We start from the raw sequence: 25,053 nt of genomic DNA, 5'->3' as shown, positions 1-25,053 counted from the left end.
AGAGCAAGGTAAAGAAATAATATGGTTGATTCAATTCCATCCAATTCCAACCTTAACTACATACCCTAAGTCTCTTGATAAATTCAATAACTCGATCTTTATTAGGCAAGTAGTGTAAAGAATGATTGGACAAATCGAGTTAAGAGACACTTAATAATTTTGATCGAAATTGCAAACCTAGATAAACATTCACATTAACCTATCACCGTCTTTCCTAGATGTGAGTCTAGTATTCTATCATCTGTCGGTTTATCTTTGATCAATTTTTTTTCTTGGCCTTATCTAATCAATCAAATCAAGTCGTCTTCTCTCTTCCAAATTTTATATGGAAATCAAAAGTTTCATCAAAGGTCAAGGCATTTGCTTGATAAGTAGCCAATAAGAAGGTTAATAACAACGACTTGCTTCAAGTGAGGAAGGCTTGTCAAGACCCTTAGTCCAAATGTTTGCACTCTATGTATGGGTAGTGGAGAATTGATAGATCAACTCTTTTTACATTGCCCAACAACTTTGGAGTTATTGCACAAACTATTTAATTTAGCCAATTTGGCCTAGATACCTCCTAGAAGTGTTCGTAACATATTCAACATTTCTTTTAAGGTTTTTGAGAACACTTCTAAAGGCAAAGTTGTAGGCATATTAGTTGTATATAATCTTAGATTGATTCTGTTAGTAGCTATATATAATCTTAAATTAATTCTTTTAGTTAGTTGCAGAAAATAGAATTGTAGCATCCCTAACTTTAAGGTTGTGTTTGGTTCCTAGAAAATACTAAGGAAAGAAAAAAAATACAAAGGAAAATGATTTTTTTTTTTTTTTTATGTTTAGTTGTCCTATGAAAAATACAAAAGAAAATAAATTATAATTATAATTAATTAAAATTTTATATATGTTTAAATTATTTAATCTTTATATCGATGAGTTAAAATAAATAAAATGAATTTAAAGTAACAAATAAAAATAATTTATCGACTTTTAATCTATTTTTTATTTTCTTCACTTTTTCTTTCCTTCTACTTTTCCTTTGTATATTCTTTCCCTTGCATTTTCCCTTAGATTTTTCGGGAACCAAACATAGCTTAAGGGATTTGTTATTTTCCCTTTTTCCTCGATTTCCTCTATATATAGGACTAAGAATATTGTGCATTGTATCTATTATTTTTATTCAAAAAATATACATTAGTGTTTAATTGTTTCTCTCTTTCTCTTAGGTTTTAAAAGCTCTATGGAAAATTGTTTATCTTTCATTTATTTAAATGGTATAGAGGGGAAGAAATGCAAGGTTTTGTTAAGACAAGTGGAGATCTATTGAAACGATATGGGATCTAGTTTACTTATATTCATCTTTTTGGACCTCTACTACAACTTTCAAAGGCATTCCTCTCAACATAATTCAACTTGATTGGATGTCAACGTCTAGATCCAAAGGGTTAAAATAGCAATATCGAGTTGTTTTGATGTTTATTAGGGAGTTTTTTTTTTTCCACTATTTTGATTAGGTTTTGTAAAATAGGAAAAGATTTCTCATCATTCTCTTATACTTTCATTTTTAATGAAAATGTGTTTGTTTCTAATCAAAAAATAAATAAATAAATAAGATAATAAATAAAGAAGATAGTGATATTTCTATATCATTTTAAAATTAACCAAGTTTGCTAATAGACTTAAAAATTGACCTATTTTTCTCACTTCACTTCCCCATGAAAACACATTTTCTCTCAAACCCCAAGTATCCTAAAAATTGACTTTTGTACAAAATCTAGAAGCTTTTACATTATTACAAACAAAAAAAAACAAATTACTTAGAAATCAATCAATCGTGTCAGAAGTAAAAACACGTGTATATGACAAAGATCAAAATGACATAAATACCTCAAGCATGGCACTAACAACTTCAGCATTCTCACGCTTAGGGATATATTCTCCCACTGCTAATCTTGCATTGCCCTTTCTTCATCGAAGTACTGAAAGAAGGGGACTAATGGAACCAGAATCATACTCGATACTGTACTTTGGAAATGTCTCTAAAAACAATTTTTGAAAACAGTTTTCAAAAATAATTCTTTAATGTTTTCTAGAGCAACAGTGTGTTTGAGAATTTGAAATGTCTTCAACGTATTTTCTGAGTTTCCAAATATTTCTCAAACATAACTTTTACTTACAATGCTCTATTTTTAATCATTCTTCATATTTGTACAATTATTTTTTAAAACAACCCTTAGGAATATGTGAAAAAAAAGGTCAAATATGTTTTTAGAAAACACCCTGTTTTCAATTGGTATATGTGTTTTCAAGTCTGAAAAATAGTTTTTCATTTTTAAAAACAGTTCCCGAATATGTTACTAGTCTCGGATCGACGTTGACTATTTTGTTTGAAAACTAATTGATGTCTAGTGAGGAAGGTCAAACCTTTTATAATATTTGACATCACTCATCCTAGAAGAGCTGAACCTGTGTTCTTCACTCTAACACTACTTAAATAGAGTTTTGAGTACTTGAACCAAAAACTAATTGGCATCCAATGAAAGAAACCAAGTCTTTTATGACATTTTACATCACTCATCTCAAACATGTAAACAGAGCCATCATTCATGCAGAGCGGCATTTGTAGCTCTGAAATGCTTTTGCATGTATCCAAATCCACTATGTTGAATGTAAAGGCACCGAGTTACTCTTATTACGCTTTATCTTAATTTAAATACATATTGTTACTTGTCAATTTTCTAATACTTGGGATGAAAATGAGAATGAGAAAACATTCAATGGCAAAATTGATGGAGCTCAACTTAATAATCTGTGTTTCTTCATACCATTCAGCAGATTGATTTATCAGTCCTGTACACCAAGAAAGATACTGAACCAAAATAATTGGAAGCCAATGCCATTCCAGCTGATGTTGGTTGAGAGAATGCCAGCTGAGAGCTCTTGAGGACAAACCCCATGCAGAAACTTTTCCTGCATTGAAGGAGAAAAATAAGAACAGAAAAGAAGAAAAGAAAAACCAGCAAATTGACAGGAAAAGCATCAATCAACCTCTGTTTGGAGGCTGCTTCAGACTCGAGGGAAGACAAAAAATGGCTTACACTCATTCTGAGTGCTTAAGCTCACATTTGGAAATCATTAAACTCGGCTATGATTCCTTTGGTTACTTTATCATCAAACAGCCGCAAAAAAATTCCCAGTTGTTTGGTAAAATTCAAGATAAGGCACCTAAATTGGTCATTTGGGATATCACACAAAACCCTTCATTCAATTTCATGTAGTTTTCTTCTTTTTACTTCACACAATTTGTTGGTTTCTTGAGGGGAAATCGAATGACCAATACCAAGAGGAGATGGTGAAAGAAACAGAAGTTCATGAACTCACCTCACGGCATCCAGAAGTTGGCTAGCAATATGTTTCCTTCTGTTGGAGGGAGTGACCCATATGGCCCTAATGCCACAGATAGCAGGTACAGCTTCCTTCTCACAGACTACAGGTCCATTGGGTGTCCCATCCAATGCTTCATGGCTATTAACAGAAGGAGCTCTTTGGATGACTTCTCTCTGAAAACTTACGGTCCCAAACTGAAGTTTGTTTGAATTTGGTCCTGCTTCCTTTGAGCTAGTATCATCAGATCTTTCATCCGCTGAGGACGAGAGAATTTTGTAGGCTTTTTGTATTGGTTCTGCAACTAGACAGCCAGCAACCCTTTGGGAGGAAATGAAAAGATACGCCTGCAACCATAAGAATGAGAAAAAATGATAGATATGAAATTGGGAGTTGAAAATCATTACTCTAGAATCAGTCTGGACATCAGTGATTGTAACAACTTCATCAAAATTTCAAAAATAATTTTGGGAAAAACTTGAGGATGGGTATTCCAAGAAGACCAAAGCATATTGGAAAATAGAAAGCATATGCTACTATTTCTTAAGTTGAAGAATTAGACAAATTTTAGCAGATAATTTTGAATTTGTTGAATATGCATATGGGAAGTTCATATATGGGTTGTGAACTACTAGAAGGGATAAAATGTAAGGTAATGTGCAATCTAATATACTTTAGAAATATGTTTAGGTAAACTGGATAATGGAACCTCCAAAGAAACTAAATAGAATTTGATGTTAATCACCTTACAGTTCTTATGAAAAATCCATCCACCTCCAAATTCAACCTCCATGATCTTTACAACCTCATGGACCTGCCAAAACCAAAGAATCCTAATTAATAGCTCCCAATAATGACCAAATGTCAAGATCAACATGTAAAAAACTTCACCCATCAGATCCAAGAACGAGAAATTGATATAAACCTTGTTCTTATGAGCAGGAGGGTCACCATCCACTACCAAAACAATTCGTCCCCCTCCAGTTGAAGGCATACGAATGATTCTCTCATTGCGCCAACCCTGTGAAATTAAATGGCAATATGATTCAACAAACACCAAAACAAACCTGACAAACACAGCCAAATGCTAAATTTTCCTACTAAGGAACCTTGAATTGAATTCCATGGGTGAAATTCTTGTGGAATGCCTTGTGAACTTGCTCGTCCCCTTCATCACCAGGAGCATACTTAAGCCCACATGTAGAGCATGAATGCAGAAGGAAATCAGACTGGCCCAACTCTAAATGGAACTGAGCATAGTTTCTCTTCTTATTGAGGATTCTGCTGGGGAGTGGTGAATCCACTACAATGGGTTTCTTCATGGTTTCAGCGATCAAACCACCATCCGTCTCGTTTTTTTCCCTTGAGGACAGAACCAAAAAGCCCAAGTTGTTGAAAAATACAAGAACCCAAAAACATACCAAGGTTGAAAATATGTGAAACAGGAATAAAATTGGGGAAAAAAATGGTTTCGTTCTAACCCAAAAGAAACTGATCTACAGCAAATTGAAATGAAGATCTTCATCACCCTTAGGAGAAAATAAAAAGGCAATATACATGGATATGTATTTTAAGTATCATACTTTTTTATTGTCTTAGTTTGGCAAAAGAGAAAACCCGAACTTAACAATCCAAAGAAATGTGGTGTCAAATTCAACTGAGAGACTTTCTTTCCCAAATGTTTCAACTTCTAAACAATGACAAACAAAAATTAGATTCCTTCTACTTCATTACTTTTTTCCCAGCAACCAACCAGATTCTCAAAAATTGAGGTGAGTGGAATATCCTTTTTTTTCCCCAATATTTTAAATTATTCAGAATTTGATGATTAAAAATTTATTATTTCTCCTCTCTTCCTACATTTTCTCAGCAACCAAAGGGAAACATAAGAAATTGAGCAAAACAGAATATTCTTTTTCTTCCTCCCAAAGGTTCAAAATAAGGAAAAATTATGAATCAAACACTCTGATTTCTTTTATTTTCCTACCTTTTCAAAGCAACAAAGAAAACCTTAAATAAATTTAGTGGAATTTTCCTGCCTTAAAACGTTAGCAGAGCCTCCCCTTTTTCACTAAAATGTTCTAAATAATAAGAAAATAATATTAATAATAATCATAAAATTGTTTTCTTCTATTTTCCGACAGTTTCTCAGCACCCAAACAGAGGAAAAAATCAGTGAATTTCGGTCCACACCCCTACTCCAATTCCCCCCACTACCACACCCACACCACCCAACAAAAAAAAAAATCCTTTTAAATAATGACACATAATTAAGAATTCAAGTTTCACCGTATTCTATTTTCGTACCTCTCTCCACAAAGAAATATAACCTTCAAGAAATTTGCAGATATTTTCCCGGAAATGTTCAAAACAATGAACAAAAAAGAAAAGAATAAAAACAATGATTTCGGGTTTCAACAATTTCTGATACTTCCCTAATTTGTGCATTTCCCCCAAAACCTTCTAAACAACGAAAAGCTAGCTAAGAATTCAAAAGTATTAATTTCTTATACTTTCCAACCTTTTCTGAGTAGCCAAACAGACCCATGAAGAAATTCAGCCGAATTTTCCCCTTTTTCCCCCGAAAGGTTCCAAATAAAAACAAATAAATAAGAATCAAAACAATTATGCAGGGTGTCAACAATTTCTCCCACTGTCCCACATTTTCTCAGCAACCAAACAGACCCTCGAGAAAAAATGAGACACCAAAACATCAAATATTAATGACCAAAACCGAATACATAGACACCCAAATGAAGCAAAATCAAGGGGAAGCAAAACGGCGTCGTACCGATCTGGATTCGGAGCTCTGCGCTTGTAGGTGATGACGACCTCTGGTTCCTTCTCCCAAAACGACACCATTTCGTCGTCGCCGCCGAAAATGGGAGGTTCCTCCTTGTCAGAAAACGGCGTCGGTTCATTGTCCCCATCATCATCGTCGTAGAAAATTGGAGGTGATTTGGGTGCAGAAGAGGGCTTGAAGAAGGAGCTGATCTTGGTTTGCATCCTCAAAACGGCGCCGCTTCGTGCGTCCCTTCCTCCTTTCTGTACCGAGAAAGTTGTCGACTTCTCCAGTTTGCACTTTTCAGTGCGTCTGCTTTCTTTTGGAGCCAAAATATTTGGAGGGAAATACATTTTTAATAATTTTACTTTTTTTAAAATTACCATGTAATATTCTACGAGCACTTTTTCATTTGCCTATTCCAAATTCAATAATCCAATACTTTAGGGGTTGTTTGGTAGTGGAAATGGGGAGTGCAAAAAGACATCGCATTCCTTCTCTTCCGAATTCCGATGTTTCGATAAATTTTACAAAGATTGGAAATGAATCAAAAATGATTTTGAGATAAACCAAATTTCAAGTAGGATTTAAATTCATTACAAATAGATCTGATTATTTCATATCACGAAATAATATAAAATTATCATTTTATCCTTGAATTTCATTCCAATATTATAATAAATATTTGATAATTTTGAGAATTTAAATATTATAATAAATATTTTTTTCTTTTTTGGTAAAATATAATTTTACAATTGCTTAAGCATGACAAATTATTCAATTTTTTTATAAAAAGAATAATTAAATATTTTGTATATTAGGGTTGTATGATTTTTTATAGTTAATTTTTTATTTATTGGGTATATATATATATATATATATTATTTAGTAAAGAAAAGTCAAATTTTATTTTTAAAAAATGAAAATAAAAATTTATTTTAAATCATATGTAAGAGTATTATTGTCATTTTTGTTTATTACCATTTTTATTATTATTAAACATTGGATTTAAATGAAAACAAATAATCATTTCAACTTTGGATTCCTAAATTCAACAAAACACTGAAAATAAAATTACAAAATTCATTTTCATTCGCTAATAAATAGGAATAAAAACAAAATATTCATTATCATTCCTTATACTTGGGTACCAAACACCTCCTAATTGTATTTACTTTCGTATAGTTTCTTAATAATGAAATACAAAGGTGATTTATGAATAAATTAATTATAAATTAAAAAAAATCAAATATATTTTATTATAGTTTAATAAAAAAATATTCTATTAAAAAAACCAAGAATCCGTTGTAGTCTAGTTGGTTAGGATACTCGGCTCTCACCTGAGAGACCCGGGTTCAAGTCCCGGCAACGGAAAATTGTTTTTCTAATTTGTCCTTTTTGTTGGGCTGTTTTCCTGGGCTTACTTTGAAGCCTAAAGACTTATATACCATTTGCAGAAATTTGTTGGGCTATTTTCCTGGCCTACCTTTTGTTGGACTGTTTTCTTGGGCTTAATTTGAGACCTATATACTATTTCCATATTTCTGGCTGTTTTGATGGGCCCTCTATCTACCCAATTTCAATGGGCAACTTCCTCGCTGTTTTTCTAGGTCGCATTCCTTCTTGATTCATAGAAAATTGGAGGAAAAAATGCAACCTTTATGACCTCCATTAGTATAAAGACCCGATTTCAGTGGACACTTAGGTGGTGTTTGTTTTTTGGCTAAATAAAAAAAGTCAAAATATTTAACTTTTTCTATTCATCTAAAAGTAACTTGTTGACATCATCTAATATAATTAAACTGAACATATTGATAAGAAGTTCACTTTACTTAATTGATGTCAATAAATTATTTTTATTTGAATAAAAAAAGTTAAATATTTTTGTTTTTTCTATTCAATTAAAAAACAAACACCGCCTTAGGCTATGTTTGGTTTTAGTTTCCAAAACATTTGAAAAAAAAATATCAAAGAAATAAAATATAGAGGAAAAATAGAAGAGATACTATTTCAATAGGCAACTTTCCTGTTTTGCTATGTCAAATTCCCAATTTCAATGTACACTTAACGATATGCTTGATTCCCAAAAGGTTCAAGGAAAAATAGGAACTTTATGACCTCTATTATTATAAAGACCAAATTTCAATGGATACTTAGGCTATGTTTGGTTCTTGAAAATTTTGAAGAAAAATATCAGAGAAAGAAAATAGAATAAAAAAAATATATATGTTTAAAATTAATAAATTATTTTTATATGTTACTTTAAACGTATTTCACTTTTTTTTTAATGTAGAAATTAAATAATTTAATAATATATTAATTATAATTAATTTTAATTATATTGATTTCTTTTTCGTATTTGTAATCATTTTTTTCTTTCTTTACTAATTTTCGGGGATCAAAATGAGTCCTAATAGATGTTTGGTAAATCAACTTAATGACTTAAAGTGACTTAATAATTTAATTTAAGTTATTAAGAATATGAAGTATGTTTGAGAATATAACTTAAAGTTAAAAATAACTTTAAATATTAAATAAAAGAGTTAACTTATTTTCAATTTCATTTTTTATTTTATTTGTTCACATTTAATAAGAATATATTTAACAATCATGACTTTAAATCTATGACTCATTTTTTCTAGTAAATATTTTAAGGTTATTTTATAAATCTACAATACTGTATGTATGAATGTTTGATAAAGAAATTCATTAGTTAAAACTAATGAAAATAAATGTTAGTTAAATTTTTAAAAAATAAATATTAATTACATCTAATGGGTAAATATGTCAATTCAATAACTTAAAATTAATTTTACCAAACATTCTTTAGCATCAGGAAAAAAAAAGTTTTAAAAAGTACAACATATTTTTTTTTATTAAAAACACTTTTGCTTAATTTAAAACAATTCATATTTAATGAAAATTTTATAATATCAAAATTACACCCTCTATCATTTTTTTCTTAGGCTTTGTTTAAATAAGGGTTTTTTTTTCAATTCAATAAAACTTCTTAATGTTCTATTTGACTTTGATAATTGATATTTAGTCTCTAGATTTAAAGCTCCATTTGAATTGGTTTAAGTTTCTATTCTTATCATGACAATGGAATTTTATTTTATTTTTGTTTCAATTTGGCTTATTTGAAAGCCAAAACTTCTTTTAATCCCAGCAAAAACATGTTGTTGTTTTGGAAAAAGAATTTTATTTTTTGTTAGCATTTTCTTTTGGTCAAATTATTTTGAGAATTATTCTTTTGGGACAATCATATTAAAAGGGTTGATGAAGGTGATGATAGTCTTAAAGGCTATAAATTTTGCATAATTGCTTTGACGGAGTAGAAATATAATTTTAATAGGGTTTTTAAAAAAATTAGACATGGAGACTCTTATGTCAAGTCTGAATAGTTGAGGTGGTAATTTTGTAAACGGGAAGGAGACCTAAATAAGGGACAAATCTGAGAAATTTGAAATCCCTAAAATCTAAGAAACTCCAAAGTCCCTAAAACCTTAAAATTTTATCGCACAAAATCCCCAAATCTTTGTCACCTATACTAGTTGATTTAAGGCATGAATCTTCATTTTATGAAAATCCTATGGGTGACAGTGGAGGAGTAGAAGAGTGGATTTTAGAAGGTGAAGGATAAACAAATGGTCTCTTTTTTTACACTATAACATTCCTTTACCATGGTTGCTCTCATACTATACCAATAAACGTAATCGTTTTCCATAAAGAATGGAGGTCGGGTGGTTGAAAAACCTTTCAAATAAGATGAATTTGATGAATTAGTCATATCCTTTTAGATGATTAAATCCCTATCAAGAGGTCTAACTTTTATATCAATTGTAAAACAAAGTTAATTAGATTAAGTAAAACACCCAAGAGGATGTGAGTTAGGTTTTTAAAAACTTTTTCAAAAACACACTTAATTAAGCAATAAATAACCCAATGAAAACAAAGAGAAAAAGAGAGAGAGAAAAATAAATGCAAACTTGGTTTTATAGTGGTTCCACTATTCTCACCTATGTTCACTCTCCTCAAACTCCTTCTGAGTGAGGGTTCCACTAGATTAAGGCTTTCAACGCAAGCTTTCAAGTTTTACACTTGGATTCCATGGCTCCAATAGGCACGTATAAGAACTTCTTTAAGTTCAATCTTAACTTGAAGCTTCCACACTTGACCTTTCTCAAACTAATGAAGATTTAATCTACTCAACCTAGCTTAATAAATGAACAAATACAAGGAAGGTTAAGATGAATACAAAAATTGTGCAATAAGAATGATTTGCAAATAAGTGATTAATGTACAAGAAGTTCGGGGTTTTGAATAAAAGAAAAGGGTAGTTAGAGAATTCAACGCAAGTGTTCTCTTATTAATAAAAGAACAAAAACTCTCAATTTATGGGTTTTCAACCTTGACACCTCAAACAATAGAAAAGAGCCTCAATCAGTCGAGCTTCGGTTTGATTGATTGACTAGTCGTTGAGTATTAAATGCATTACAAGTGATTGTCGATCCATTCTAAGCCTTAACTAATTTCTAAGCCTTAACTAACCCTTGACCATGAAAGGTGAAGCCTCAACTAGCAATGCAAACTCTCTAAAAAAAAAGATAAAATTATTTGGAGCCTAGATCATATCACAACTAGAAAAGGGCAATAAGTTTGACCGATTCCCAATTAACCATTTTTGGGAGGTTCTTTCTCAACAACCATTTTTAATAAACTATCCAAGAAGGTAGTGACCTTGTGTCTTTAAGCCTTGGTGCCTAAACTAAGCGGTTAGAAGTCATTGATATTTTGCTCATTACATAAGCTAAAATCAATTTTTTTTTTTTTTTAAAAAAGGAAACCATATTTGGGAAGTTCGATTTTGTTCTAACTTGAGTTAGGATGATGTTTGAGGGATAAACGTGTTAGGAATATCCAGATTTCTCCATTCCTTGTCCTTGGATCTTTTAGGGTGCATGCAAACTATCCTAAGTTTCTCTAAATATATCAAAACGGAAACATATGACTACAAAAACCATATTAAGATAAAGATCCAGAGAAGAAAAAAACTCATACATGGATTTGAATATTCCCAAATCAATTCCACATGGAGAAGAAAAAGCATGAAGGTCTCGTACACCCAAGATTTTCCATCTAATGACTCGAATCACGATCCTACCACTCCAAAGTTTGGGCAATGAAATTAAGGAAATTGTGACTTTTTTTCTCTTTAGGGATGGAAGACGTTTGTCTCTAAAAAAGTGATGAAAACCTTAACCTCTAAGAGAGCATTTATAGGGTTCCCCTACGAGGCTTAAATGACTTGAGTCTACTAAGGTTTGAGTCACTTAATTTAGTTTAAAACGAATTATAATTGATCAATTAACTACATAAAGTCATCTAATTAATTAACTAACTCAATTAATAGACTTTGTTTACTATTCCCTATGCAATTTTATGTAATTACCAAAACGCCTTTATGCACTAAAGTAAACCTAAAGTCAATCTAACCCTCTCATAAATCGTGTCATCATGGTATATAAGCTCAGAGTGGGGATCATTATAACCCATAGGAGTACCAATTCACTCATAATCCAATTCTAAAGTTGATTCAACATTTCACTAAAGAGAATCAACTACACTTCAATATCCTATGTAAATAACAACGAGACGAAGCCCAGGTTCGTAACATACTGTTCACTATATGTAGGCTCCCCATGAATTGATGTCTATAATTTAACAAGGTGGTGTTATCAAGATTACCTCTCAAATATTTGAGTTATAGATCTTGCTTATTTTGTGATCAAATAACATATTCTAACTCATAAAGAGCATATGTCAAATTCTATTTAAGAAATTATTGTGACACCACAAATTTTATGATAACATGTCATTTGGATCACTCAATGGGGCACAATGTCTCAATTCCATGAGATATCATGATGCATCTATTGAGAATGCTTGTTATTATCAACTTCCATCAACAATGACCCAATTAATAGGGAATATATGATTAGTTTACGATCTCATAGTAGGTCAAAGTCATCGGTAATTTGTGTACAAGCTCAATATCTTATTAAAGTTGAAAGTTCATGCAATATAGTAACTTGGTGAATCATGATAATTGTTAGCATTGCATTATGATTTATCGTAGGTCCTATCTAGTATACATCACATACACTTGTGCATTTATCATGAGAAACTCATTCCAATCGCCAAGACAAGTTCTTCCCCAATTAGAAGGTAGTGCACTATAGTCTTTACTGGATTACCGAAATTCATGAATTGACTATGAACAACTCATCTACTTACAAAAAACTCATAACTTATATCATTCGTGCAACTTCTAATGCACTCAAGTCATGTATAATGTAAAAGATATGTGTTGAATGCTCAAATCAATGTCAATATACCAAAGGGCTAACAATTAAACAATTAAGTTTAATTTTGTTACATTATGTCTTGCTATTAGAGGCTCAATTCCAACAAAATGGTACTGGTAGATCTTTATTGAGCCATATAGGAGGAGGTTTTCTAATCAAGAAAAAAATAAAATAAAATAAAATGAATTTTCTTCCTTTTTTTAGCTAAAGAATAATGAAATTCTAAGTTTAAGGAAAAAAGTCTTAAGAAGGTTACTATGAGAAGACACCATATTTAAACAAATGAGGTTTAAGTGGAAAGATCCATTGAAGGAAAGTTTATAGGACACTAAGGTTATGTTTGGTTCCCGGAAAATACTAAGGAAAGAAAAAAAATGCAAAGGAAAATGATTTTTTCATGTTTGGTTGTCATATGAAAAATATAAAAGAAAATCAAGTATAATTAAAACTAATTAAAAACTTATATATTTTTAAATTATTTAATCTTTATATTAATGAGTTAAAATAAATAAAATGAGTTTGAAGTAACAAAAAAATAATTTATCAACTTTTAATCTATTTTTTTATTTTCCTTCACTTTTTCTTTCCTTCTACTTTTCCTTTGTATTTTCTTTCCCTCGCATTTTCCCTCAAATTTTCCGGGAACCAAACATAGCCTAAGGGGGATGGAAAATATCGATGCATGCTTATGTGTTAGAGGGTAAGGTTGAAAAACTAAGAAAATAATGCGAACAAAATTTTTATTAAAATTGATAACTGTAGGCTACAATTTTAGTGTCAATATTCTTTATAAAAAATATTTTTTCTTTGAATCTTTCACTTCGATCACAATTCGAAAATAGCTAGACAACCAAAAATGTTTTCTTGAGGGCCGAGTGGCTTATTCCCTATATATATATTCCCAATAATGTCAGCATGGGTTCTGCTTGGCTGCCAGTGCCGACGCTCTTCCTCATCATCATCCTCTCTCAAGATCTACTCTTCCTCTGTAGCACAACCTCTTCTCTCTCTGTTTCTCTCTCTACATTAATCCACTGTCTAGGGTTTCAATGCCATGGTGAGATCCACCCCCAAGCACGCCTCCAGGACCTTCGTCTTCGTCATCTCCTGCTTCGGCCTTCTGGCTGCCGGCCTCGTTGCGGATCTCCTCTGGGCCTCTTCCAAGTCGTCCTCTGGGTACCACTCCATTGCCTCCAATTGGGCTTTTGACGATTCCCGGAGCACCGTCATTGTGCCCCACCAGCAACCCCAGAAGGCTAAGGAGGTGGGTTGCCTGTTTTGTTGGGGAGAAAGTGAATGAGAATTATGGTTTATGGTTTCTTTTGTGCCATGGGTTTTTGCTAGTTCAGTTGGGAACCTAATGGGTCATGGAAAATTTTCAGTTTCGCATTTGGGTCCATGAATTTTGTCTGTTTAGAGTTGATTTTAGAGAAATAGTGTTGATTTGTTTGAATGTGTTTAGTTTGTATTGATTCTAATGCTATCTTAAACACAATGGGTTCTTTGTTCTGTTGGGGAGAAAATTGGGGAGAATGAGAGGAATAAATGAAGGAGAATTACGGGTTTTATATGTTTTTAGTTTAAAGAGCATTTGAATGCACAATGTTAGATTGTTTATAGTTCAATTTAGAGAAATAAAATGGGTTTATTGTAAGAAATTGAATTACTTATCTCGTATTGATTCAAATACTATATTGCTATCTAAGCACAGCGGTGGTGTTCTATTTGGTGCCCGACTAGCTATATGGTACCTTGATTGTGCTCCAGCAGCAAATGCAGAAGTTCATGCCTAAAGAGGCGTGTCCTCTGTTTGGTTGGGGAGAAAAGGGGGAAAAGGGAGGGAAAATGAAGTAGGATTAAGGTTTCTGTTTTGTTTGTGTCATGGTTTTATTAGTTCAGTTGGAAACCTAATGGGTTACAGAATTTTCACACTTGCATTTGCTTTCATGAATTTTGTCTGTTTAGAGTTAGATTTAGAGAAATAGAATGGTTTATTTGCAGGAAATTAACTTTGTTGATTCTAATGGTATCTAAGATGAGGAACTCATAAAAAAAATGCTATCTAAGATAAGGTGGGGTACAATTTGGTTTCTAATTGATCCTGGAGTAACTTCATTGTACCTCAGCAGCAACCACCCAAGTTCAAAGAAGGGGCTTCGCCGTTTTCTTGGGGACTAAATGGAAAGAAAATGAGGGAAAGTTAGGGGTTTCTTTGATCTTGTTCCTTGTATTATTGTTAAAGGGGTGGTTAGAAATCTTGTTCCTGGGACCAAATTTCACTTTGGCATTTGAATGTATAATTTTTCCTTTCGAATGAAGAGAAAAAGTGGGAGGATAATAGAAAGTGAAAAAAAATTAGGGTATCTGCATGTTTTCCGTTGTCATTGTGTTTTATATGTTTTTGCATTTGAAACTTAATGGTAGCAAAATTATTTAACTTTGGTATTTGAATGCACAATTTCATTGTTTAGAATGGAATTTCTAGAAACAATATGGATGAAAATTGAATATATTTAATTTGTATGGCATTCAATTGCAATATAAAAGATAATGGCAGTTTTCAATTTGTATGGAACTTCCTATCATGCCCTAAAAAAGATTGGAATAAATTTATATTCTATGAAATATTGTAAGTGATCTAATTTTAGTCATTTCAAATCTATAAAAATGCAAAATTGCTTGAATTATGTTGATCTACAGAATGCCCAATATTGACAGGGAAGTGATGTGAAAGATAAGAAGAAGGCTGATGTTCCTGAGAGAGTGTTATCTGCAACTTTTGCTGATTTGCCGGCGCCTGAATTAGAATGGGAGAAGATGGCACCTGCACCAGTGCCTCGTCTAGATGGTGCTGCAATACAGATTAAGAATCTTTTATACGTGTTTGCTGGATATGGCACCATTGATTTTGTAAGGCCCTGATAAACTCCTAGAGTAATTTTTTTTTTTTTCATATGTAAAGTTAGAAAAATACATATTAGAAAATAGATGAAGATATACCAAAGTACACGGGACATATACAAAGATCACCAGAAGGAGGGCCTCAAAAAAAAAAAAGAACAAAAAACACCCAATACGCTCAAGAGGATCTTATCCACTCTATAAAATCAAACAATGGCAATGAACCTTCACTCATATACAAGCCAACCCAAGCAAAAAGATTACAAAGGAAAGAAAGTTTTAACTCCTGGAGTACTTATATTCACTGGTTAATTGAAAGGCTGTATGTGTTAACTAAATGCTTTCTAGTTTGGATTTTTTTCTATTTGGCAGAATATAGGAGATTTACAAGAGCTTTTGTTAATCATTTTCTCTTTTGGAGTGTGGTTAATATTTTTTCTTGCATTAAGTTTTATGTAGAAAGCTTCTTTGTGTTCTTTAAAGCTTGCTTCAAGCAATGCATTTTAGGTTTTTTTTTTTTTTTTGTTTGGTTGTTGGTTTTTGGGCAATATTGTCAAGCTATATCAATCCAGTTCCTTGTACTTGTAGTTGATGCAAATCTTGGAAATGATGATCGAATAAGCGAAGTACAAGCAGAAATTAGACTTATGTACTTATCTTGGTACTACCTAGGTCTTTTGGATTCATGAACTAAAACCAATATGATGCAGAGGTCTGGTAAGGAAAAGATTTCCATGACCGCAATGTGACCTTGCACCTACCATTTAGGTCTGGAGTAACGAAAGTGTTCAGGTTTTATCCCTTAATCTGATTGAGATTGACATCAATCCATCACTTGGGCCCTATCCTGGTTACTGGGTGCTGAAGTCACTAACTGCATTATAATTCTAGCACGTCATTTACTTAAATTTTAGGATACATAGCTCAAGTGGTAATGGGTTGGAATGGGATTGTGGGAGGTTTGAGGTTTGAGTCCCAGTATGGACAAAGGAAAGAAAGCAGGAAAAAAATAGTTTATCTATCAGAAAAAAAAAACACTTTAGTTTTGTGCTTATTGACCTGCACTTTGTATCATCAGCGCAACCTGGCATGTCTATTGTTTTATGTATTTTTCCAAAACTGGCTTGCTCCTTTACCTGTTAAAAATATTTTTCTTATGACTTTTTAGGGACATAAAGCTGTTGGGCTTAATGTCTTTTGTTTGTTTGTATCCATATGTGGTAGGTGCACTCTCATGTTGATGTTTACAATTTTACGGATAATACCTGGGGAGGAAGGTTTGATATGCCAAAAGAAATGGCACATTCACATTTAGGGATGGTAACAGATGGAAGATACATTTATGTGGTCACAGGACAATATGGTCCACAATGTAGAGGGCCTACAGCTCGCACATTTGTGTTGGATACCAAGACAAAGCAATGGAGTGACATGCCCCCTTTACCAGTCCCGAGGTATGTGCATTAATCAAGATATGCATGAAATTAGTTTTATGTTCTGTTGAAAGCCACACATGGGTCTTGCTATTGAATTCTGAAACCATCCATTGATTTCCCTCTAAAAGCAAGTATTTTTAATAGAAAAAGAAATCACTAGATCCAATATTCTATCTGCTAATAAGATTGTCATCCACTTTTTCCTTGCTGCTCATTTAACCTTCATTCATGTGCCTTACTGCCTCGTATCAGTTAGAGAAATATCAGGAGTGGTCACAACTCTTCAAAATGCAATTGTACTGATATATTATAAAGATTCCTTGGGATTCCCTCTCTGCATGTGTAAAAGTGGAGCTTTTTATTCACATTCTGACACTAGGTACAAACCTACATGCACAATTGCATCATGGTCATGGGTTGTGTTCTTGGTAACAGCATCGAGGGACTTGATGCAACTCTTTATTAGTGATACAACCTGGCATTGATTAGTTTGCTTTGATGCAAAAAAATAAAGGAATAATGTATTAGCAATCACTGAAAGAGAAAAGGAAAAAGCATGAAAAAATAACACTAGATAAGCAATGAAATGGTTATTAATGCATGGTTGACTGCATATAATATAATGTGATGTCAGCCTTTAAAGATGTTGCTTCAGGATGCCCATTCGTTGGAGCTTTCGGGAAGGGCAGTGAAGGACCATTCAAGTAAGGAGTTGGTGGTCAGGGATGAGGAGATGAACCCTCCTTATGATATGGGCTTTGAATGTGCTGTGGAGGGGGAGGAAATTGTTAGACTGCCCAGTAACATTGTCAAGTTCAGCAGTGGTTTGGGGATGGCAGTTGCGGGCTTCAAGAAGGAAATCAATTCTCTTCTTAAGAAATTGGAATCAAGAAAAGGGAGGGGGGTTAAGGGGTTTGGGGGGAAGAAGAAATTTGTGCCTTCTTCTCGTTTTGAGAGGGAAATCTGAAACTTAAGAGTGTTCAGTCAACTACAATAGTTCTCCATCCATTGTCAGGGGAAAGGGGAGGGGTTGGAGTCAGACTCGGGAAGCTCTAGTGTCTAGTAGGGGATTCAAATTTTAGGTTGGAGTGGGCAGTTTTTTTCTCTAGCATCACAGTTCCTTTGGTGGCTGTTTGTTGCTAGGGTGGTGGGTTTTGGGTTTTTCTTTTCTCTTCTCTTGCTTGCCTTTTGACCTTAATTGTATGCTTCGTGTATACTTTGTTGTGCCTTCTGGAAAATGCCTTAATATATTCTGCTTATTTACCTAAAAAAAATAATATAATATGATAAAACAAAGTTTTTTTTTCTTTATAGGCAAAGATAAAATATGATAAAGCATAAAAAAGAAGGCAAGAAAGGTATACATGGTGTTTACAAAGATGTCACAATGGCCAAAAAGAGGTGAGGGTAAACAAAAAACAATTCCCCTGCCTTACTTAGAGCTTAGCCAATCAATGAAGTCCAACATGGACAAAGAGCTATCACCTATGTACATTCTAACCCACTCCTAAAAAATGTTCATGAAAGTATGCTTGATAACTTGGTCCACTTTTCAATGTTTTCAAAAGCTCTCCTTTTTTTCGTTTTTTCTTTTCAAATTGTCCAAAATAAACACAAAAGGGCAACTCTCCAAGCCTTCATCCTCTTCCTCCCGAGACAAGAATCATTCCAATTTAAAAGGGCCTCTCTCATGGTAGAGTGCATCAGCCATTCTATCCCAAAAAGAGCATAAATAAGAAGTCACAATGTGGTTGCTTTTGAATAATGAAGGAGGATATGATCAACTGTTTCTTCATCACCTTTGCACATAAAGCATTTATTTGGACTTTTCCATCCTCTCCTTTTAAGTTGTTCCAATGTCAAAATCCTCCCCCAAGTAGCTTTCCATGCTAAGAAGCTCACCCTCATTGGGACTTGAGGATTCCAAACCAAGCTTGTGGGGAACACCTCTAAATTTTCAATGCAAAAAGGAGTAAAGAGACTTAATAGAGAATTTGCTACATTTTTTGTGCTACCAAACCATCTTATCCTTTGTACCACTGCAAATCGATAATGACTATAGTTTCCTAAAAAAGGCTTCCACCTCATCCAATTCCCAATCATGGATCTATGTTGTGAACTTAAGGTACAACACCCACTCTCCCCAATTTGCTCCAACATCTCCATTATTCATGCATCTTTCGAGGAAGCTATTGAGGTAAGCGTAGGGAAAGCCTCACCTAAGGGCTCATCCTCCCACCCCTTGTTTGTCCAAAACTTTATGCTTTGCCCATCCCACCCTGAAGCCGCTTCACTTTTAAATTCTTCCCACCTATTCGTGATGGTCTTCCTTCCACACTCCTAGCCCATACCCTTCACTCACTCCTCTAGGGCACCATCCCCCTCCTCCCTATACTTCCTTGTAATCAGTTGTTTCCAAAGGGGAGCCACTCTTGCTAGCAAATCTCCAAAACCACTTGCCAAGCAAAGATTTATTGAGGATGGACAATCTTCTAATGCCCAAACCCCCATATCTCTTCTTTTATCAAATTAAGGACCAATTGACCAAACACGGCTTGCTCTCAAGGACACTCCTCCTCCCCATGGGAAATCCTTTTAGATCTTTTCAAGCCTCAAATTCACCTTTTGTGAAATCATGAAGAGAGGCATGAAGTAAATAGACAAGCTAGAAAGCGTACTTTTAATTAGAGTCAATTTGCCTCCCTCTAATAAGTATTGTCTTTTCCACATAGCAAGTTGTTTTTGGAATCTCTCCTCAATCACATCACAAACCCAAGTTGATTTGAAAGGACCTCCCAATGGAAGGCCAAGATATCTTGATGAAAGGGTACCCACTCTGCAATGCAATACCCTAGCAAGCTTGTCCACATTGGCAACCTCCCCAACAGGAATTAATTCACTTTTCACTAGATTAATTTTAAGGCCTGAGATTGCCTCATGCCACATGCTCCACTGCATTGTCTATCCCATTAATTCATAAGATTTGGATACCAATGTTTGGAAGTCTCTTTAAAACGTCCATAAACGCATTAAAAATGCAAATTGTCACTCTTTGTACACCATCAGAAATTTTATCATCTATTATCAATTGAGTTTGTGTTATATGTCTAGATATGAGAGGATATTATTGAAAAGTGGTTATTCTTTACTTTAATTGGGTAAAGAATTAATCATTACCATTTCATGATTATTATTATTTGATAAGTCCGTTTCACTATTATGACATTTATAAGTTGTACATTTGCTGATACCTGTCATGACACTTTAAGGTATAGTCTATTTTTTGAGTCATGTAAAGCATTTCCTTTTGGTTAATTTGGTGGTCTCTATATCTGGATTGGACCCTACCAAACTGAAACATAATGTTTGATATGCTTTGGTATCAGTGAGCTCTTCAAACTATAATATACTGGTTTTTTTTTTTTCACAATTGATGTTCGCATTCTTTGTGGAAGGAAGAAATGAAGAAGACCTATTCTTTGAAAAAGACAAGGTGGAAAAAATCCAATATTTCTGTACATGTTTGGAGATTTATTTTTATTGTTGTGGATGTTGTTTTTATTCTCCATTGAATCCTCATCTAACACAAGGCAAGTTGATGTAGTCTTGTGTTTGTCTCTGATAAATGCTGTGTTTGTCAACTCAATTGCCTTGTTATTGTTGCTGATTTTGCCAATTGCCTTGGTTGCTTGGCAACTTGAGATTGGTTCCATTAATCTGGTCTAAGAGACTTTCCTGCCATAGCTCATTAGGGATTTATGGAGCCTTGAAATAATGGTTGATAGTTTCTACAAGATGTATGATAGAACCTGACTAATGTGTATTTTTTTTTTCTAATGGAACTAACAGAATTTTGTGTTGGATCTGAACATTTTTTTGTCTGAAAGAATTCATGGTGTGAAAATTTCTTTTGCAGTCCATAATTTGAATGATAAGCTTTAACGTAATAAATAAATTTCAGGTATGCACCAGCGACCCAACTCTGGAGAGGTAGACTCCATGTGATGGGTGGCAGCGGAGAGAATCGACATACACCTGCTTTAGAGCATTGGAGCCTTGCTGTAAAGAATGGCAAAGCCTTAGAGAAGGAGTGGAGGTCTGAAATACCTATTCCTCGTGGAGGGCCTCATAGGTATGTAGTTGGTCTTCTGCTAGAAAAAATTATGTCCTGCAAAAGATTTTATAGTTATCTTCTGCTGCATTTATGAGTTTAATCATTTGACTGTTTTGACTAGTTTGAGTTGTAATTATGAATTTAGTACTTTGTGGAACTGGTTTACTTACCCCTACTTTCTAATGTTCTTGATAGCATACATTTGTATGATTGTATCCTCCTTGTGTTCTTTCAACACAAGGTCATGGCTCCAAGTTTGGTCATGTTACCATGCTTGTTGAACACTGAACCCAGCACTCAAAAGCCTTTTTGGTGAATGAACCATAGAAAAAATTATATGGATGATTGTGCTTCAAAGCACAAAATTGTTCTATGTTGGTGCTTAAGATGTCAACGGGGTGGTTTCAGGAGTGACGCTCCTCCCCCTCCCCTTCCACTAAGTGGAAATTGACTGCCTTGTTTCCATCCCAAACTTGGAATGGGGTGGGTAGCATAAAATTCCACCCCAAAATGTGAAATATCTGTTCCCACTGACTGGCCTGTTTGTGAGATTGGAAGAGAGAGAGAGAGAGAGAGAGAGACGTGCATTTGGTCGTGGTTGCAGGCAATGGCCAGAGAGTGTCTGTCTTCTTTGCTGTTGAAGATTAAGCTCTTCTGGTTTGGAAGGAAACCTTCTATATTGTCTGGAATTTGGGAATTGGTGTTGTTGATGGTGTTGGAGCTCTTGTCCTTGAAGATGAAGATCAACCATTCAACCTCTGTTGGTTTGGAAGGAAGCCTTCTTTCTTGTCCTGAGTGTTGGCCGTGATGTTGTTGACGGTGCTGGAGCTCTCATCCTTAAAGTTGATGGTCTTGCCAATTAAGGGTTTTGATGAAGATCTCTATCTTGAAGGTCTGCATCTTGAAATGGAAAAGGAAGGTGAATAAATGAAGAGGGTTCTGGGCTCTATATTAATGGCACTATTTTTGGTGTTTTAGTTTTCTGTAGTTGCTTGAAACAAAACTGCAAAGTGGGTCTTTCACTGGACTAGATTGATTTTTAAGTTCCCATAGATAAATCATATGCTGATGGTTAAAATTTCCTTGGACAAAATTCTAGGGAGTTTCATGGTTATATGCATAGACTATTGTTCTCCATAATTTGTTAAGTTGTTGTAGGGTTCCTAAAGGCATCAAATTGGCATATAACACAGTAAGTTCTATTAGGAGGACATAGGTATGAAATGATTGAAAATATCGATTTGCATTGGTCTTATTAACATTGCCTTTATGTTACAAAAATGAAAATAACCATTTTTAAAATTTAACTCCTGTTACATAACTAGCTCAAATTTTCACTTTTCAATGTTATTTTTCATGCAGGGCTTGTATTGTGGTTGATGATCGGTTACTTGTTATTGGTGGTCAAGAGGGCGATTTTATGGCAAAACCTGGATCACCTATTTTTAAGTGCTCCCGTAGGAATGAGGTGAGCTGATTAATGTGTTTTCTTCAAATAATTTTACTTGATTGGTTTTGATTATACTGTATCAATTATTGCAAAGAGAATTCTATATCCTTTTGCCTTGGGCACCATGCATAGCTCAAGTAAAAATGGTTTGGGGTGGGGATGTGGTAGGTGGTAGGTTCCAGGTTCAATTCTTATGAAGGAAAAATGGTTACCTTTCAAAAAAAAAAAAAAAAAATCTTGCACAGACTCAAGGATGTTTGGAAGTTAAATGTATAGATAAATATCAATTTTCATATCTACAAGGTGTACACTGAAGACAGTTCGTAAGCTGTATGTAAAAAATATGGTGCTTGAACTTGTAGCTCCCACAAGCTGAATTAATGAATTTGAATGCTGAATCCCTAGAAGTTGAAATAGTGCTTAAATGTAATTGGAAGTGTTTGGTGGTCAACTTGATAAACTTGAAAGTTGTGTAGAATTTTAAACCTGATTCCCGATAACAATTGAAGCCTTCAAATAAGGTTGAGTTCAGGCTTGGGAAACTTTCAGCAGATGGGGGAAGAAAGGAGGTTAGGCCTTTTCATGGGACTGGAAACACTTGGACCTGAACAATGTTGTCAGTATCCTGCTTTGGTGGGCTGAGGTCTGGATCTTTAGCTTTGGGGTTCTCTGACACAGGAAGTTAATTGTTTGGGGTTTAGGATGACTTTTGAAAGTAATTAGTCCCGGCAATTCCAAAACTAGGTTGCTAGAATCTGTGGAGAGCAACTAAGTTAGGGCTTTGGGAGTTTTCATGTAATTTAGGGCTGTGCCATTTTACAGTTTTTACATATCAAACTAAGTTACAAACTTACAATTATTAATGATTGTTTTACTTTTCAAAGCACCACTTAGTATTCTCACACCCTGATTAATCCTATTACGTGAACCAAGACATTAATAATGTTTTGACTCTCTATCTCAAGATCAATAACAACTCTTAGTAGCCGCCATTATAGAGCTAAGATGTCTTCTAACCATTATGGAGATGCCAAATAGAGTAGTTTGCTTCATTTATACAGTGAACTGAGTTTTGAACAACATTTTAAAAGTTCTTGAATTGGCATTCAGTAAGTATTATGTCGTATTTACATTTATTCTTAAATTTTAGCTTCTTTGTTCTCGATGCCAATTCTCTTTTTTCTTTGGCTGCACTGTAGCTTAAAAATGCTTGATTGTCACAGGTGGTATTCAGTGATGTGTACATGCTGGATGATGAGATGAAATGGAAAAATTTACCTCCTATGCCCAAACCCGATTCCCATATCGAGTTTGCTTGGGTTATGGTTAATCATTCCATCATTATCGTCGGTGGCACAACAGAAAAGCATCCCATAACAAAAAAGATGGTACTTGTGGGAGAAGTGTTTCAGTTTAATTTGGATTCACTGGTATTGGCCTTCTACCCTTTTGCTTTGCCATTATATCCAGTTGTTTGTGATTTCTGTTGAGAACCCTGAATTATCTTTGCTCCATGATGTATGCAGAAGTGGGCAGTGATCGGAAAACTTCCATTCCGCGTGAAAACCACACTAGCTGGTTTCTGGAATGGATGGCTGTACTTCACGTCAGGGCAGCGAGACAAAGGACCAGATGATCCTGCACCAAAGAAGGTCCTTGGAGAAATGTGGAGAACCAAATTGAGCTTGTGATCTATTTTCGGCCCATTCTTTCAGGATGATATTATCTGTCAATCCAACCACTGTTCGGCCTTTGTTCAAATCAAATCTCTGTATTCTTTTAGTAAAAAAAAAAAAAAAAATCATTTTTGTTCTCAGGCTAGTCATCGCTTACCATTTTTTTCTTCTTAGGGAGTCAGAATATTATCAAAGTTGTCATCTTGTATAACTTCAAATATGTATCATAGAGCCACCTGAAGGGTATTAACTTCATATATAATCAAGCTTGCCTCCCCCTCCCTCATATATATGGGGAGAAATTTAAGATCAATTATCTTAGCCCTTTGTAAACACAGTTTTGTGAAATCAAATTATTCAATTTTTATATGATTTCTCAGATCAACTGGTCCTTTTTGCTTGATTTCCTATGGTCTTTGCCATCTTATATCCCTTCCTGTTGGTACTTGATTTGAGTTGGATGCTGATGGTTTTAACTTTTAACTAAAAACATTTTGTTGAAGTCGCCAACTTTCTCACGTAGAGGCTCAAATCCAATACTTTAGGCTTTGTTACGATGTTAAGTTGCCAACTTTTCTAAAAGCTTAATTATGACCATGATGTTACCAATTTTTCTAAAAACTTAAGTTACAATTTGGATGTTCCGGAGCCCAGACTAATCGATTTGCAGTTATAAAATCAATAGTATCTGCCTATTTTGAAGCCCCAGAGATTCCAGTTGACAACATGATAATGGACATTGGGAGCAGGATTCCCATCCTAGGTCAGAAAATCACTATGGGATTTTAGTAGTGCTGGAACAGAGAATCAAAGTAGAAATCCATTCAATTTCTCATACATTACCAAGTCTGAATTGTATTTTTTTTTTTCATAAATGAAAGTAAGAATAAAAACCATTTTTATAAAAATCAAATCTTACTCTTGTCGACTTTGCTTTTCTATATGATATTGTGATTC

The 25,053-nt window shown here is 34.0% G+C and overlaps 2 protein-coding genes and 1 non-coding gene across 3 annotated transcripts; 2 read left to right on the top strand and 1 right to left on the bottom strand.

Moving 5' to 3' along the window:
• Positions 1–2,648: 2,648 nt before the first annotated feature.
• On the bottom strand, positions 2,649–6,458 carry LOC117921961 (protein CHROMOSOME TRANSMISSION FIDELITY 7-like). Its single transcript, XM_034839906.1, has 6 exons — positions 6,161–6,458; positions 4,479–4,731; positions 4,295–4,390; positions 4,115–4,183; positions 3,367–3,716; positions 2,649–2,955 (listed from the first exon to the last, which is right to left on the bottom strand). Exons 1-6 carry the CDS (start codon positions 6,373–6,375, stop codon positions 2,814–2,816), a joined length of 1,125 nt encoding a protein of 374 aa, XP_034695797.1. The 5' UTR covers positions 6,376–6,458; the 3' UTR covers positions 2,649–2,813.
• Positions 6,459–7,452: 994 nt separating this feature from the next.
• On the top strand, positions 7,453–7,525 carry TRNAE-CUC. The gene has a single exon. It is a non-coding gene; the product is annotated as a tRNA-Glu (tRNA).
• A 5,885-nt stretch (positions 7,526–13,410) lies between these two features.
• LOC117922512 (kelch repeat-containing protein At3g27220) lies at positions 13,411–24,465 on the top strand. The gene is made up of 7 exons (XM_034840643.1): positions 13,411–13,783; positions 15,238–15,429; positions 16,645–16,874; positions 20,818–20,988; positions 22,333–22,438; positions 23,644–23,850; positions 23,947–24,465. The coding sequence occupies exons 1-7, from the start codon at positions 13,574–13,576 to the stop codon at positions 24,109–24,111; spliced, it is 1,281 nt and encodes a 426-aa protein (XP_034696534.1). The 5' UTR covers positions 13,411–13,573; the 3' UTR covers positions 24,112–24,465.
• Positions 24,466–25,053: the final 588 nt, after the last annotated feature.

The sequence above is a fragment of the Vitis riparia genome, chromosome 9 (genome assembly GCF_004353265.1).
Source record: "Vitis riparia cultivar Riparia Gloire de Montpellier isolate 1030 chromosome 9, EGFV_Vit.rip_1.0, whole genome shotgun sequence".
Lineage (NCBI taxonomy): Eukaryota > Viridiplantae > Streptophyta > Magnoliopsida > Vitales > Vitaceae > Vitis > Vitis riparia.
This window is presented reverse-complemented; position numbering and strand designations above follow the sequence as displayed.